Here is a 16,813-nt window from a genome sequence, read left to right on the forward strand (position 1 = left end):
TTAGGAACTACGTCACGTGGCGCTGCGGCCGCTCGTTGCTGACTTCCGCGTTTGTGGGGGGAACGACGAGCGATGATCGATCAGCGGTTATCGATGTGACGTCACCATGTCCAAACGCGAGAGCCGCGGCAAGACTTTAATCATCACCGAAGGTGTTTGATAATTTCCTAATGTTCATTTTGACACGATATTTGGTTGCTTGGCAAAGTCGACGCCGCTTCTCGGAGTTTCCATTTTGTTGACCAAAGTTCTCGTTCGGTGGACTCCTCAGATGAAAGTGAGGAGTCCAATCCCTTCTCCTTCAGAGAGTTCCTGCGCACCAAGAACCACGTCCGGGACGAAGACCTGGTTGACGACCGGGGCCGGGATGAGGATGCGTCGGTGTGGGAGGTGTGTGACGTTAGCTCGGGGTATGCTTTTTTTAATGAGGCAATTAAAGTTGCCTTCCAAAACTTTTTTTTTACACTATAATAATAATAACTACACTAGATTGGTGACACTTGCAACTTTTGACGACACAACGGGATTTTTGGAGGACATGTTTTGGGCTCTGGTGTCAAAACGATTGCAATTTGTTTTGGCGTGGCTGGCCAATCAGGAGGAGAGCGCAGCATGTTGGCAGAACTTGCGAAGCCACCCGGATAGCTTCACCTCCCTCTGTGCCGAGGAGGCGGAGACGAGCGCGTGAGTGGGCCGAACGTCGCTGTCGTACGTGTGTAGACATTGGGGGATGAAATCAGCGCTTATCTTCAGGTTCTACGACGGGGACGATGACGTCACATTGCCAACGGGAAACCAGGGAACGGCCTTACAAGAGGTATTCGTCCTCACGTCTTTCATCCATAATCTGTCATTCACTGATTTAATGATTAATCAGTAAATTCATACCTCCATCAAGCTGTCTCTGTCTTCATTGGTCAGACATTATTTGTCCACCATCAATTCATTTCTCCATTATCCATCATCATCCACACATTTAGCAATCATCTATCCATACGTACATCACTCATCCATTTATTCAGTCATCCATAATCCGTTTATTCATCCATCATATGTTCATTTATCCATCTATCCCGCTAGTTTTGGTGCGTGTCGTAGCTGTACTTGGCGGCGTGTCGAAGTGGGTGTTAGCCTTCACTTTTACAAAAGGGTGCTCTGCGCTGTTGTGGGCGTGAACACAGCTGATCTATTTTACCACCCATTCAAGTGACTTTTCTTGTTCTGTGGCACACTCGTGTGCGTGCAGCTGCGTGAGGAGAACATATCGCTGAGAAGGGCCATCGTGGAGCTTCGGAGAACATCAGACGCAAACGAGCGAAGGTGAGCAGCAGCCTTTGGGGGGGGGTGACCAATCCAAGCGCTCGCCGGCTCACGCCGGGCTACTCTGCGTGCAGGGTGGAGGCGCTGGAGGAGGAGCTTGCGCAGAGACAACAGCAGGAGCAGGAGGAGGCGCGAGACCTGGACAACATTGTCCACTCTGTCGAGCGCAACCTGCACGAGATGACGGTGCGTTCGTGGACAATGCGGGAATTTGCAATCATGACGTGAAGACGGCACCGCCGCAAACAGGAATTACCCTTGGCCTTGTGATAACGGCGTATTTGTGGGCACCACCCAGGCATTAGTATGTGATGACGACGATGATGATGATGCGTTCATTGAAAAAAGGAATTTTCAGTCACCATGTATGATGAAAAGGGTCCAGCTGATAAGGATTTTTTTTTTAGGCTCATCCCAATATTGGCACAATAAAATGGCCTTTTGTCTTTTGTCAGAAACGAGCACTGAGAGCCGAGAACGGCGTGTCCAAAATGAAGGCGGAGCTTCAGCAGCTGCAGGTCATAACACTCACAACGCACGCACGCAGGCACAGGCACAATGAACACAAACATGAAGCGTGTGTGCGCACGCGCGTGTCAGGAGGAGCTGGAGCGCACACGCCGCGAAAACGTCAAGCTGAAGTCGGACGAGCGCGACGTCATCACGGCGATGAAGCGCAACGCCAACTTGGCGTCCGACTACCTCGACAAGACAGCCACGCACGCGCATTCGTCTATAAGGTGGGTCCGCGCGCCGATTGTTCCTGTGCCCGCCAAAGCTTTTTCGAGTCGTGACCCACCTCGTGCTCGTGTCCGTGCAGTCGTCTGCTGGAAGGGGCGGAGTCTCTGCGTCTGGTCTCGCAGCTGCTGCGCTCCATCCACAAAATGACTGACGTCACTGCCGACATCTGAAGCGCGTGTCGCCGTGGAAACGAGGAGACGCCGATTGGCCCGTTTGTCGCGCCGGCTTGCTGATGGTTGGAACGGACACTTTCTCTTTGATCACCCAATAAAACATTTTGGGATTCCTTTTTCTTCTTTCTGCTGCTTTATTGACAACTGATGACCTCACAGAGCCAACAGCTAGTCAGCGTCAGTTTGCGCACACACTTGCATGGTGTGTGTGTGCGTGTGTGTGTGTGTGTGCCTATCAGTGTGTGAGTTTTTGTATTTGGACCCTCCAATGTGTCTTCCAGCTTTGAAGTTCATTAAGTCGTCTTCGTTTGTCCGCGTCGGAATGTGACAACTGTGACAAGAACACCTGCTCAAAACGCTAAGATACATGCACACAGAGACACACACACACACACACACTCGTCACCCAAACGCATAGCCTGACCTTTTTTTTTTTTTTGGAGTGTGTGAATGTGTGCGCGCGCTTACCTTGGTGGCAGCATCTCTGTGCTGGATGATGGCCAGATGTCCCAGCGTGCACTTGGAGGTGGTGATGGCCGCGGTGGTTGCAGTGGTGACGGAGGACGCAACGTTGGTCGGAAGCGACATGTGAGGAATCCCCGGCCAAATTCTGAGGAGCGCACGCGCGCACAACCCACCCTTTTATTGTGAAAGGATTGACGGGATGCGACGGCGGCGGGTTCAAGGCTGACGGGCGTTACCTGCAGGCTTGCTGCGTCGCTTCCGTGGCGACGTCCCTGTCCTCCGACGTCTGCTGTGACGTCACTTCTGCTCACATGACGCCAACGCGTCACCGTGGAAACAAGAGCGAGGACATGTTCACGCAGGACACACATGTGCCGACGACACACACGAATTCCCATCACACACACACACACACACACACACACACAGGTCATGTGACCGACCTGGCAGAGGAAGATGGTCCATCTGATGGAGGAGGTTTTCCGTTAGGGATGCCAGTGATGTCACAAACTCCTCCCCCCTGCGTCTCATACACTCCTGCACACGGGTGGCGGGTGAGAGGGTCACGCAGCGAATCAACCGCGGCAACCCGGAGCCTACCTGCAGTTCCCGATGGGAGCCCAAGATGGCGTCGTGGAGTCGCTGTTGTCGAGCCTCCTCGGCGCGCTTCAGTGTCTCCATCTCATTGGTTGAGAGTGATACGTGCAGACCGGCCATGCTTGTCGTCTGACGACACACGACAACCGACGGGATGCTAATGCTAATCAAAGGTCACGCAGTAAAGGCATCAAATGCAAGTTATGCTAATGCTAACAGTCGTGACGTGGAAGAAGCATCCCCGCGCTCGTCACGCCGATAGTGTTTGGTCGTGCAAATCCGTCGGGCTATGTTGCGGTATGGCAGCTAATGCTAATCGTGGTTGTCATGGCGATATAGTCAACTATTTGCTGGTTGTGCTACTTGCCACGGCGCTAGTTTCCGCTCACTGACATTGGCGCGTCCCATCAATCCAAAAAAATGTTAATGCTAACCGTCACGTCATGCAGCCAATGAATTGCACGGTTGCCATGGCGATAGTTTCGCGTGAGGCAATCCGTTAGGCTACGTTAATGTAGACGAGCTAATCCTAAACACGGTTGGCACGGTCATCGACATTTTGCTAGTCCGAGCTTATTGCTAATGGCGCAGGCGATGGTATCTTCGGGTGTCACGGCGATAGCATTAGCATGCTAACAGTAACAGTTTCCAGGGCAAAACCTTCTCCTCCTCACTGGCGGCCATCGTTTCCTCAAAGGAGCGGCGGACTCGACCCGCCTCTTCCTTCAGCTGCATCCCAAGCTGTTTCTCGTGCGTACGGATCAACGTGGCGGGCAGCAAATGCATCATGTCGGCCAACACGCATTGCTGCTGTTCCAGTGCTGTACAAGTGCACACACACACACACAGTCAAGAGCAATGTCATCAAACGACGGGCCGACAGCCGGTTCCGACCTTCCCTGCTGGCATTGAGCAGCATGCGGGCGCGTTCGTGATGTCCCAGAAGCCTTTGCTGCGTGTTCTCCACCCATTGGTCCAGACCGGCAGGAAGTCTATGGAAGCCACCGCAACGCTGACTCTGGTAGAAGTCCTGACAAGGCAGAAAAGACGAGAAAGTGTGTGTGCATGCATGACTGCCATAAAAGTGACGCCGTTGCATTTACTTGAGAGCGTATGAGTGCGTGTTACCTTGGCAACCAGCAGAAGGGTCTGATGAGTCCTCTTTAGTATGGCGTTCACGATGGAGATGTAACAACTACACCCACAAAGAGAAGTGAGGCAACATCATGTGACACACGTGATGCGATGTAATCTGGAGTAAATGCGGACTCACTCCGGATTGGGATCTGCTTCCGATTTGGCGCCAAAGATCTGGAGCCTTTTGTCAGTCCTGAACGTCCTAAGAAAACACGCGGGCATCATTGCAATGCGTGCGATACTTGAGGATATCTGCAAACCACTATTTTGAGATACTGTTCCACACATTTTCTCGGTTGGCTATTTTGCACACACATACACACACACACACGTACAAACCTTGCAACGCCAGCAGATTCACTGCGTCTTGGCGATTGGTGTCGCTGGGTGGAACTTCGACCTACACACATACACACACACACAAGCGTGAACCTGCACCGAAAACCATGGACTGGGTTTTCAAGATGGCAGCCAATATGCGACAATCGATTCGGAGGAGTCAGTACCTTCACAGAACCTGGTGGACATAATGGAGAGGTCAGAGTGGAGATTGCACACACACACACACACACGCACGCACACACACCTATTGAGTGACTTGACCACACCCACTATGGGGTCTTCCATGATGTTCCCTCCTGAGCGGCAGGGTTGCAGGAGGGCAGGAGGCGGGGCCGACCACACCTGTTTTCTGGATTTGGACACAGTGGGAGGAGCCACGCTCTCCTCATCCAAGTACTGTCTCCGTCTCTTCAGGTCCTCGCTGATGGCGGACAACAAGGTGAAGACCTGATCCACGCTCACCTGCGCACACACACACACGTGCATACATACGCATTTATGAATGAACACACACACGCATGAGAGCAATGACAGCGGAGGAGAAAACAGCGATTGGGCAAAGGAACTTGCGGTTGTACCTGTTCCTCTTCCAGAGTTTTCCGGAGTTGCTCCATGCGAGCGCTGATGACTGCCTCCTGCTGATTGCTGCTCGCCGCCTGAGCACGCACACACACACACACACACATTCCTGCACTTGTGGTACAGTGAGGACCAGGTAAAAAAAAAAAGCCTACAAAGCGAGGACAACCCTTTCTGCTTGACAAAGGAATGAAAGAGACACTTTTCTAGACACAGGAGGGCGCCCTTAGCCAATACATTCCTTTAGATTAAACACACACACACACACACAGGCTCAACTCAAGCCAACCGAGAGTCCGCGACGCTGGAATAGGAACGCTACCTCGGCTTTGACTTCCACTTGAGTGCTGCTGAGGATCCTCTCGATCAACTCGATGAACTTGACCTCGGCCTGCAGCACGCACAGCTTCTCCTCCAGACGCCCGGATGCCGCCTTCACCTGATCAAAAAACAAAACGCCATCTTCAGGCAACGCCAAATGTGCCCCCCGTGTTTATGCCGCCGAAAGTCGAAACATGCCCGGGGGACGGCTGAAGCCATCTGACTCCGCCCACTGTGACGAGAACCCAACGAAGCGCCAGATTGACAGTGTGTGTGTGTGTGTGTGTGTGAGACCTGCTGTAAGGTCTTGGTCTGCAGGTTGTGCAGGTCCGTGTAGACGCTCTCTTCAGTGACGCTGATGCGTTTGCTCTCCTCCTTCAGACGTCTCTGGAAGATTTTCACCTCCTGCCGCGTATAGTCGCCTCCTTCGCTGAACAGCCTGCACCGGACAGACACGTGGACCAGGCCCCATGAATACGGCAGACGGGGTGACGCCGATGTCAATCACGAGTCGGTCATCTGTCACAATAACGGCCGAGCGAGCGCGGACGCGAGACGCGGCGAAGGCATGTTGAAGGGCATCGAAAGTCACGTGATGTGATGAAAAAAAATCACACGAGGCGAATGTGGAAGACACGGGAAAAGACACGACAGAAACGTGAATCACATGATTAAAGATGAGACATTCATTCATTCATTCATTCATTCATCTTCCGAGCCGCTTGATCCCCACTAGGGTCGCGGGGGGTGCTGGAGCCTATCCCAGCCGTCTTCGGGCAGTAGGCGGGGGACACCCTGAATCGGTTGCCAGCCAATCGCAGGGCACACAGAAACGAACAACCATTCGCACTCACACTCACACCTAGGGACAATTTAGAGTGTTCAATCAGCCTGCCATGCATATTTTTGGAATGTGGGAGGAAACCGGAGCACCCGGAGAAAACCCACGCAGGCCCGGGGAGAACATGCAAACTCCACACAGGGAGCCCGGAGCTGGAATCGAACCCGGTACCTCTGCACTGCGAAGCTGACGTGCTAACCACTGGATACCGGGCCGCCCGAAGATGAGACATGCAGAAGTCAAAATGAAATGACCAGCGGACACCTGAAAGACTTGAGGAGGCGCGCCGTTCGATTCCGGAGCTCGTCCATCTGCAGCTGAAGCGACGCCCGGAAGGACGAGTGAGAGGCCTGGGTGTGTTTGATGTGCTCGTCCAGACGGTCCTGCAGGGTGGCGCTAAGGGCCTGCAAACTGACACGCACACGGGAAGTGAGACAACCACACACACACACACACGCTCGTTCCCCCCCCCCCCCCCCCCGGTTTACCGTTGGCTGCCGTCCGTTTTGAGGACGCCGTCTTCCATCTCGCCGAGCGTTACGGTCAGCCGCCGATTCTTCTCGTAGGTGGACGTCTGCAGCTCCTGCAGCGCCGCCGTGCACGACGCCAGCACGTCTGACACTTGCTGGCAGTGAGCGTCCACTCGCTGCTTGTGCAGCTGCAACTCGGCTACGCGCGCGCGCGCACACGTTGGGTCGGTTCAATTCCCTGGGTCAACGTGCTATTTGTGGTCAACAACGTGCTAACGTTATACGAGTAATAAGTCGAGTAGATAATCACAAGAATCGCTCTTCCGGCTAAGTGGCTCGCTTTTAATACTTGTCAGTATGGTTCCGACGCTAAGTGATATGCTAATCATGCTTGTCGGGTTAGGCAACATGTTAATGATGCTAAACATGCTAGCCGATTTGCTAAAACTCACGCTAAAATGTTACGAGTGTCTGTAAACGCAACACGAGAGCGTCGCGGCGTCAATGCCCGCGAACATGCAAATGATGCGCCCGTGCGTACCCATGCGCGGCATGTAGATGCACGTCTTGACATGTAGCGGATCAAGAGGTTGCATTTGCAGCTCGTGGTAGGCGCGCACTGCCTCCTTCCTGCCCGTCACCGTGGCGATGGCCGACGTCAGGACGTCCTGAAAACGCTGCTCCACGTAATCCAGGAACCAAATGCGCATCCTGCCCACAACATAGAAACGCACAACCGTTGTCCATCTTGCTCGCTGCCGTCTCGTGAGAAAACAAACGCACCGGTTAGCATGGCTAACGCTAAAGGCTAACACCTGGTGAGCGCGTGCATGAGAAGCTCGACGGGAAACGCGCTGAGGTGCGTTTCCTGTTGCTTGCTCATGTTGCCCGGCAGGTCAGAGGCGGGGCATCGGAAGGCGGGGCCAGTGTAAGACACGCCCCTCGAGGATGTCAAGTTGACCTTGCTGCTGAGGTCATAGAGCTCGAGGAGAGACGACTCGGCCTGAAAAAAAAAAAAAAAAAAAACGCTATTGGAGCCTCTTTCCCGCCGGCCAATCGCAGGCTGACCTTACCTCAGCGAGCGAATCAGAAGAATCCTCGGGTGCCACGTCATCCGGACAGCTGATTGGCGGCTCCTCGGTTTTCACCTCCTCTTCACACACACACAAAATGGGCGCATGAATGCGCACACACAACATTTTAGAGCACGTCTGACATGACGACATCATCATCATCACTATGGTGATTGACAGACCTTGGCTGTCGCTGGTGATGATGTCATCAACCGGCGGCAGCTTCTTCAGGTCTTCTTCGCTCTGTGAGGGGGGAAAGTCACAGCGACATCATCATCATGGGACACGCGTCTGCGTGTGTGTGTGTGTGTGTGTGCGCCGTGATCACAGGAGTGAAGGCGTTGCCGAGGTGGAAAAAGTTGCTGAGGAGTCGGCTGAACTCCAGTAGCTCGTCCACGAAGGTGCGAGGGAGGCGGTCCAACACGGCGCACTGGTCCGTCACGCACTCGCCGCAGCTGCGCAACGCGTCACACACACGTCACACACACACACACGTCAGAGCCATGAAAAAGTCATTTGACAGACATGTAACAACTGTAGAGGACAACAGAGTTGACACAAACCTAGCTAATGCTAACCGTCAGTTAGCATTAGCATTTGCTAGCAAGCAACACTTATTTTTGGCCTTCGCGCGAGCTGACCTGTTCCTCATGTCACGCAGGTAGACGACGGTTTGCTCCAGCGACAACTTCAACGCCACCTCGCTGCTCTCCTGGCGAAGCGCGATGAGTAGCTCGTCCAGGAACACCTTCTTCCTCTTTTCGGGTGGTCGTGGTCACAGTCATCGTCACGCTCGCCATCGCCATCATCGTCGTCGTGGTGGCGGCGGCGGCGCTCACCTGGACGTGTTGCTCTTGCGCCAGCCGCAGCTCGTCCAGGCGCCGCTGAACTTGCTCCTCTCGACCGAGCAGGATCCCGCCGTGCTTCTCCCACAGCGACGCCAGCGCGCGCATGACCACGAAGACGCGGCGGCTGAGACGCGCCGACGCTCGGTACAGGCTGTCCGAACACGTCTGCCGCACGCGACGTGGTAAATAAATGTCATCCGGGAGCGCTAACACGTGAGGCGTCGGAGGCGTGAGGACTGACGTCGATGGCGGCTAGCTGCATTTCGTCCTGTCGCTGGTGTTGTCCGATGAGAGAGATGAGTTGGGACTTGACGATGTCGCTCACCTCCTCCTCCGGCAGCTCCAGCGCGGACAGCGTCTCCTGCGGGACAAAATGGCGCAGGGCGTCAACGGAGGCTCGGGTTTTATATGTGGCGTGTTCGGCGTACGCGAGGGAGCTAACCTGGTAGCTCTGCACTTGCGACACGCGGTCCTGCCACATTAGCTCGTAACGACAACGCAGCTGATGAAGGAAGTCGGCGTGACACATGTCTGACGGGCACACGCGCGCGCTTAAAACACCTCGGCTGTGAGCGTCGCACGTCAAACGCGGGTGTGCGCGGCGGGCGGAGGCCTTACCGATCTGTTGATTTACAGCCGTCAACTCCGTGAACCAATCGGAGACCAGAGTTGTGGAGAGGGAGGGCGGGATCAGGGAGCTGGAAGAGACACGCGATTGGACGCCACCCGCCCCTCCCGCCACCACCTCCAAAGGGGTCAGCCATTTTGTTACCTGAGGCTGGTGACAATGTCGCAGCGCCGCTGGGACAAACGCCGCACGCTCTGGTCCACTTCCTGGAACGTCAGCTCATCCGACAGGAGACGCCACACGTCCACGCTCGCCACCGACAACCTGCCAGCGGGAACATGTCACCTGATGCCGAACACGCCACGCGATCTGACACGACACGTAAAATGTCGACGAGACGGAGGCTAAGCCAGCTGATCTCGCTATCGATTGTGGTACCCGGAAATCGGTGGAATGGCGAATGTTTGCACCCACCTGAACTCCTGGACCACGTGGCTGGCCTGACTCCGCCTCCACAGGTTGACAGACTCCTCCCACTGCAAGCGCAGAAGCGCCTCCTGCTGGAGGGCCTCCTCGTGTAGCAGTAGCAAGAGGCGCGCCGCAGCGCGGCGGTTAGCCAGCAGGCACTGATTGAGCATCTGACACACACGCACACGCGGGGTCAGGATGGGGTCAAAGTTCAGACCCGAGAGGTCACTCCGTGCCTTACCGTGGCCTGGCTGTGAATGTGCATGTGTGTGTTTGTGCAAGGCAGGAAGTTGATCTTCTCCAGCAGGTGGCAGTACTTCCTTAGTACTGGTCTGATCTACACACAAACATACCAACATGTACACACACACACACAAATACATACAAATTGAGAGTAGCATTGGTCACCATGGTAACCACATTAGCGGCCCAGTGTCGGGACGAGTGAGCGACATTATCACCTTGTTGACTCTCTGCCGCTCACATTCGTTAACTTGAAGTTCAAAGGTCAACACGCTGGACTTTTTCTCCTTCATGCGAGCCTCTACTGAGCTCCACACGCACAATACTTCCTGTGCGCGGACACACACACACACACACACACATAGCGGTTGTGCAAATGTTGTGGATGTTGTGTAGAGAGATTGTGTTGTCGTGTACCTGTAAACTGCGTTGTTGCACGTGCGTCATGTCGCGCGCCAGCTCGTGCAAAGAGGCGTCGAGTTGTTGCAGTTTGGTCTTCAGTTGCACGCTGTGCGTCCTCACTTGCGCCTCACATACCTACACACACGCGCGCCATTTATGTATTTGTGTGTGTGTGGGGGGGGGTGCATTACCTGCGCGAGTTGGGTGAGTTGCGCGTGCACATGGCGCACGGCTTCCTGGTGTTGGATTTTCTTGTTTTGGTAGACGCGCTGCAGGATGTCGCACGACTCGTGACGGGCCTCTGAACACAGCACGTGTGTCATTGGTCGGTGTCAGCATGTCACGAAGATTATGTTATACTGACCCACGGTGTCCGGAAGCCTGACCACCTCCTCCGCATCTGCATCACCTTTGCCGTCATCATCTTCGCCGACATCGTCACCCTCGGCGAGGGAATGCTCCCTGCTCAAACATGTCGTCATCGGCAGCGATTGTGGATATGTGTGTGTCTGCAAAGTTGTGTGTGTACGTGTGTCTTTGTGTGTACATGTGTTTGTGTATGCATTTCGGTGTCTGTGTGTGTCAGTGTGAACTGTATTTAGTGTGGGGTGTCTGTGTATATATGCGTGTGTATTTGTGTGTACCTGATTTTGGCACTGCACTGTGTGTCACAGTCGGCAGCACGCGCATATGTTGTTGCTGTGTGTTTGCGTGCAGCCAACAAACTTCTGGACAGTCGAACCTTCAAGCACACACGCACAATATGTATTATTATTGTCGTTGTTAGCAACATTAGCATTAGCATGCATTTAATAATGTTAGCAATATCCATTTTGTGTTCATATTGCATTTAATTGAAAGATGTTTGTTGTTTTTTTCTCTTTCTTCTTTCTACATACATTCTTGCTTCTGGAGGCTGTAAATTTCCCCAGTGTGGGACGAATAAAGGATATCTTATCTTATCTTAATATTAGCGTTAGCACATGTTCAAGTATCGTCATATTTACTCAGATTTACATTGCACCCAGAAACGAGTGCAATGTACTTTTCATTCATTCATTCATCTTCCTAACCGCTTGATCCTCATTAGGGTCGCGGGGGGTGCTGGAGCCTATCCCAGCTGTCTCCGGGCAGTAGGCGGGGGACACCCTGAATCGGTTGCCAACCAATCGCAGGGCACACAGAGACGAACAACCATTCGCACTCGCACTCACACCTAGGGACAATTTAGAGTGTTCAATCAGCCTGCCACGCATGTTTTTGGAATGTGGGAGGAAACCGGAGCACCCGGAGAAAACCCACGCAGGCCCGGGGAGAACATGCAAACTCCACACAGGGAGGCCGGAGCTGGAATCGAACCCGGTACCTCTGCACTGTGAAGCCCACGTGCTAACCACTGGACTACCGGGCCGCCCTGCAATGTACTTAGTATGAGCAATTTTAATATAATATAAAATAATTTAATTTTATTGAGCACCTTCAAAATTATTAAATACTCAAAATGTTGACTAGGAATTCCAAGTCAAGTTAAACTTTATTTATATAACTGTCAATCATTATCATTAGCACAATCATTAGCAATATTAGCTTTGGCGTTTGTTCAGGTATTTTCACTTTTTGTGGACTCCTGAAACAACGACTTATTATTCTCAAAATGAGCATGTATTTTTCTTATCATTACAATCAACAATATTAACATTAGCGTGTTCTTTAAAATCATCTTTTAACACCGTTTAAAGTGCTCAGAAATTATTTAGTGTCATTTGCAACATTAGCATTAGCATGCGTTTGTTTATTAGATTAGCATTGGCATTTGTTCGCCTACGTTTTTCGTCGTCAAACAAGTAAACTCTACGATGTGGATTGCTAATGAGCAATATTATTTGCATGTATGTAGTATCAAAAGGCTCACGGTATGATATTATGGTTTGGATGACCACTGTTAGCATTTGGATGAGTTGGACGCACCTGATCTTCAAAGAGCTGCTGGTAAACTTCGCCACTCGGAACCACGCGGGTCTCCGACATGCTAACGCTAGCCCGCTGCAAACGCTGGCGCTGTACTGATGTCATCTCTTACACCGAAAACAACGCAAATCTTTTTTTTTTTGTTACCAACTAAAATCGAAGCAAAACTAGCTACATGTCACACACTCACCCACGTGTGCGTTTGTTTGTACTGTCTCCATGGAAATGACAAGTCACGTGTTTAGAAGATAGAGGGCGCACGCGCGTAGGGACACGCGCGTGTCCGCTGGTGGCCACCGCGACGTCATGAAGGCGTGACACGTCACTGCGACAGATGTCACAGAATGCGCTAGTCGATTTGAAAATGGTGAAACGAGGATTAATTTAGTTTTTGGAGGACTTTATTCGGAGTCTTCTGGAGTCGTAAAGTATAGCCAAAAGTCGGTTACACGGCAGACACTTGTCGCCGTTGCTCGCTACCTCGCTTGTGCTCGTAAAATAAAAGCATAACTTTCAATATAAAAGCATTATGGTCTCTGTGAGGGGTAGTCAGAGACTGCAGGTGGGCTGTACTTTTCCCGTGTCTACATTACAAAGTGGCACCTGTCAAATATCTTGAAATTCGAGTTCCAAGACAATTGAAAGAAGTTGACCATGAAAAATTGCCTGTTTACAAATACATCTCAGAAAAAAAAATCGATCATCCTCTGGACTGGAAAATATAGGAAGCAATGGTATTGTGAAGAATGAGGAAGTAGTTATTCCAAATTCAATCCATTGAGATCAGGGAGCCAGAGAACCGGCAATGATACAGTTAAAAAAAAAAACTAAGAAAAAGAAAAACCTCGCTTTCAAAATAAAAGTCCCCTTTGTTGACTGATTAACCAAACAAATGTAAACTTAATTTGCCTGCAGTCAAATACTTGTACTGAGACATAAGCTCTGCAGTTGACATCAGAAACGGTCATTTGGACACTAACATGATTTTTTTTTACAGTCACAAACGTTTATTTTGACATGTACATGATTGTTTACAGTCAGAAACTTTGATTTTTCACATGAACATCATTGATTTACAGTTACTTTTGCACACTTTTCAAGACAGGAAGTAGAAAAAAAACTCACCAAAGTTTAGCTCTGCCTCTTTCACAGTATATGACATCACGCAAAGACGGCACATAGCATTAGCGTGTTAGTGCTAACATTTGCGGCAGGTTGCTCTTTTCGCTTCATGTCAATCGCGGTGACGCCACTGAGCTAAAGGCTAATGCGTTGCTACATGAATTAGTATTGACAAAATAAATGCGCTTAGAAAAATCTTAGCAAGCACAGGTTAGCAAGATGGGAAAGACATCTTTTCACGAGGTGGAAAACACGCTAACATATGGAGCCAATGCATCATCACATGAATACATCTTGCAAATCGGTCAGATTTCCCATAAATGCTTTCGTGTTTTCAATTTGAAAAGGCGACAAGAGAGCCCTCATAACTGATGGACCTGCTAGAGCAGGTCCAAAGTTGGTTCTTGTCTAAGGACTAGGGATGTATCGATACCACTTTTTTTGGATCAAGTGTGAGTAAAGTACTACGCTTTAGAGTGCCTTGTTGTCACCAAGTGAAAAAGAGGGATATATTCCAATCACCGTGGGCTTAAGGGCAGATATATTTTGCCAACTCAAATATGCCTCCAGGCAAAGTAGCATTCATTTTGATTTCCAGGTTGTTATAGTGATATTTGATTGACAGTTGCGTAGGAGGTTGTTTTGGCAGGGGCGCGGCCATATTGTTTGAGAGCGGGGAGAACAGTCCCATTTTTCACTGCTTCAAAACTCTCATTTTTAGTCACTTTTTTTTCAAAGGATTTGAATTTGGCAGGGCTGTTAACAGTCTTCTCTGGGGCGAGAATTTTTTTTTTTCCTGTTTTGGCACTTTTTCCAGCTGCAGATATTTTTGCAATTGGGCGAAAATTCAAGTTACGTAGCCTTTTATTTTTTTAATTCAAGTGTGAATGCTATTTTTAATCACCGGTCTGTGCCGGGGACTTACATCAAGCATGCAACACGATTAGCCTTTGGCAAAATTGTTTCCTGTTACATGCAGTTGTTCTTGAGACAGAACAATCAGAGTAGCAGGTTCATCTTCCTGTGAAAATTGTCTTTCCATTTTTGTTCCACAAAAGAGAATGTTGAATATTGTTCAGATATATGAAGCACTTTATCAAAAGGCTTTGTTTACATTGATGTTTCAATGCATGAAAAAAAGTGTCAAAAGAGAACTCATTTGGTCTGATATCAACGCCGTCTTTTTATATTTTGGAATCGGTAAAGAGGAGTCGGTGTTAAAATAAAATTGAAAAAAAATTCTACAGTTTAATTGGAGTTAGCTTTAATTCGCAAAGCTTTATTTACAAAAAAAGCCATTGGTACTGTGTGAAAAAAATCGTATTGAAATTGCCTTTATGGCATCGTTCAAAAAACACGATATATCCCTTTGTGCGCAATTGTTCGGCCCTAGTGTGGGACAAATAAAGGATATCTTATCTTATAAGGACAGGTGTCGCCTCTGTCAAAAAAAACCGCATTGTCACGCCCCAAATATTCTGCTGTTCTCAATATTGATTCGCTAACACTGACCTTGGCCACCGGGGGCAGTGTGGAACACTCATGCAGATGACACGTGAGCATTGGATGAAAAGACAAGGAAGAATGTAAATGTTAAGAAGGTTTCGCAGAGCAGGAAAAAAATGTGCCTGCGAGAATTGTTATGCAAAAGTTATCACAATATCAAAAATGCAACAAAAAAAAAAGCATTTTTTGGGGGGGGGGGGGGGGAGTTTGTGTGTATAGATTTTCAGTCGTGGAGATCAAAGATTAAATTAATGTAAGTTGAATTTGTCCTGTATTCAATTATTTTCCAAAAATGTGACTTGGGCAATTATCCCATTAGGCTAACAGTATGTTGCTGCGCTGATGTGTTAAAATATTCCGCATTTGAAGGTTTATACGGCGATAGAGTTCTGCCCATTTTTGGTTGACCAACTGTTTGCTTAAATGTGCAACGTGTGTCATTCCCTTTATTGTGTCCTGCCTTGTATTTAACTTTAACTGGAGTGTCCGTAAACCTCTTATTCGAGGCTAGTATGGAAGGATTTCCACAAGTTCAAGGACAGACATTAGCATGGCGTCGGTTAATCTCTATAAAGGATAAAAGAGCTCGACTTTCAATTATTTTCACAAGAAAAGTCCAATTAAACTGCTGAGCTAGCATAAGGAGGTAATGGGACATTAACTGTGGTGGTGGGGGAGGGGGGGAGGCAAAAGTCTTGACGCCCGCCTGAAGTCGACATAACCATCAATGAAAGAAGTGCATTGAGACATCATTTTGCCTTGAAAACCTTTGATGACATCACTACAAATTAGCCATGTGCGTCGTTAGCACAAATTGCCTCAGAAAAATAAAAAATCTGTATTTCTTCCACACATTGGTCAACAAAAGTGCATTGTCTGAATAACAATTTAACAACATTAGCCACCCGGGCCGTGTGGGCTAATATTTGCTCACGGAGCACTAGCGAGCGTTTCGTACGACCAGCTAAACATGCTAACGTGTTGCTAAGTGAAAATGCTACACATGGCAGACCAAGAAACGCAAAACAAAAATTTCACGTCACTGGCTCAAGTTGAAAAACTCGATTAGCGTCCGTCTATATTTGATTCTCAAGAAAGGTCTGGTACGCACGCAAGGATTTGGGACAGAGGCCACACGGGAAGATGGAAAATCAGCGTGAGACAGCCGAAGAATAAGAATAAGAAACCCTTTAATCGTCGCACAATGGAGAAATTGCCAATTTACAGCAGCAAAGTTATGAAAGGAAGAAAGTAGAAGAACAAAAAAGTTCAGGAGCTGCTGTAAAGGCCGTTTCGCACTGTATGTGGTGTGCTGAGATCATCTCCACAGAGAGGAAATCTTGTTGTCTTTACGGTCGCTTGTTTGTCATTACAATTATTTTTTGAAAAAAAAAGATGGATTCCCATCATTGCTTCATTTTGTGGCTGTTTTGCCCCGTGCTGACATCTTTCTGGCGACCAACAAGGTCGTTCATTTGCCCCCAATTGTTATTTTCCTGGGCGGCCCGGTAGTCCAGTGGTTAGCACGTGGGCTTCACAGTGCAGAGGTACCGGGTTCGATTCCAGCTCCGGCCTCCCTGTGTGGAGTTTGCATGTTCTCCCCGGGCCTGCGTGGGTTTTCTCCGGGTG

The 16,813-nt window shown here is 49.9% G+C and overlaps 2 protein-coding genes across 3 annotated transcripts; one reads left to right on the forward strand and one right to left on the reverse strand.

The window, feature by feature from the left end:
* The first annotated feature begins 3 nt into the window (after positions 1 to 3).
* entr1 (endosome associated trafficking regulator 1) lies at positions 4 to 2,353 on the forward strand. Of its 2 annotated transcripts, XM_052067930.1 has the most exons (9): positions 4 to 152; positions 272 to 390; positions 599 to 684; positions 754 to 817; positions 1,247 to 1,320; positions 1,395 to 1,506; positions 1,776 to 1,838; positions 1,921 to 2,060; positions 2,141 to 2,353. In XM_052067930.1, exons 1-9 carry the CDS (start codon positions 107 to 109, stop codon positions 2,229 to 2,231), a joined length of 795 nt encoding a protein of 264 aa, XP_051923890.1. In that variant the 5' UTR covers positions 4 to 106; the 3' UTR covers positions 2,232 to 2,353. The 2 variants fall into 2 exon arrangements, with proteins under 2 accessions (XP_051923890.1, XP_051923891.1); XM_052067931.1 differs by lacking the exons at positions 599 to 684; positions 754 to 817.
* Positions 2,345 to 13,016, reverse strand: ccdc180 (coiled-coil domain containing 180). The gene is made up of 37 exons (XM_052067940.1): positions 12,747 to 13,016; positions 12,557 to 12,663; positions 11,233 to 11,330; positions 10,953 to 11,050; positions 10,780 to 10,889; positions 10,604 to 10,723; positions 10,405 to 10,515; positions 10,185 to 10,280; positions 9,950 to 10,113; positions 9,680 to 9,799; positions 9,526 to 9,605; positions 9,350 to 9,438; positions 9,149 to 9,268; positions 8,899 to 9,072; positions 8,701 to 8,816; positions 8,388 to 8,514; positions 8,235 to 8,302; positions 8,060 to 8,144; positions 7,802 to 7,989; positions 7,528 to 7,697; positions 7,005 to 7,185; positions 6,781 to 6,927; positions 5,970 to 6,114; positions 5,677 to 5,793; positions 5,354 to 5,431; positions 5,020 to 5,237; positions 4,940 to 4,950; positions 4,773 to 4,833; positions 4,570 to 4,635; positions 4,425 to 4,491; positions 4,191 to 4,326; positions 3,957 to 4,117; positions 3,300 to 3,425; positions 3,143 to 3,236; positions 2,936 to 3,002; positions 2,703 to 2,844; positions 2,345 to 2,592 (listed from the first exon to the last, which is right to left on the reverse strand). Exons 1-37 carry the CDS (start codon positions 12,775 to 12,777, stop codon positions 2,470 to 2,472), a joined length of 4,212 nt encoding a protein of 1,403 aa, XP_051923900.1. The 5' UTR covers positions 12,778 to 13,016; the 3' UTR covers positions 2,345 to 2,469.
* Between the last annotated feature and the right edge of the window lie 3,797 nt (positions 13,017 to 16,813).

Source organism: Hippocampus zosterae, chromosome 6 (assembly GCF_025434085.1).
Source record: "Hippocampus zosterae strain Florida chromosome 6, ASM2543408v3, whole genome shotgun sequence".
NCBI classification, from domain to species: Eukaryota; Metazoa; Chordata; class Actinopteri; order Syngnathiformes; family Syngnathidae; genus Hippocampus; species Hippocampus zosterae.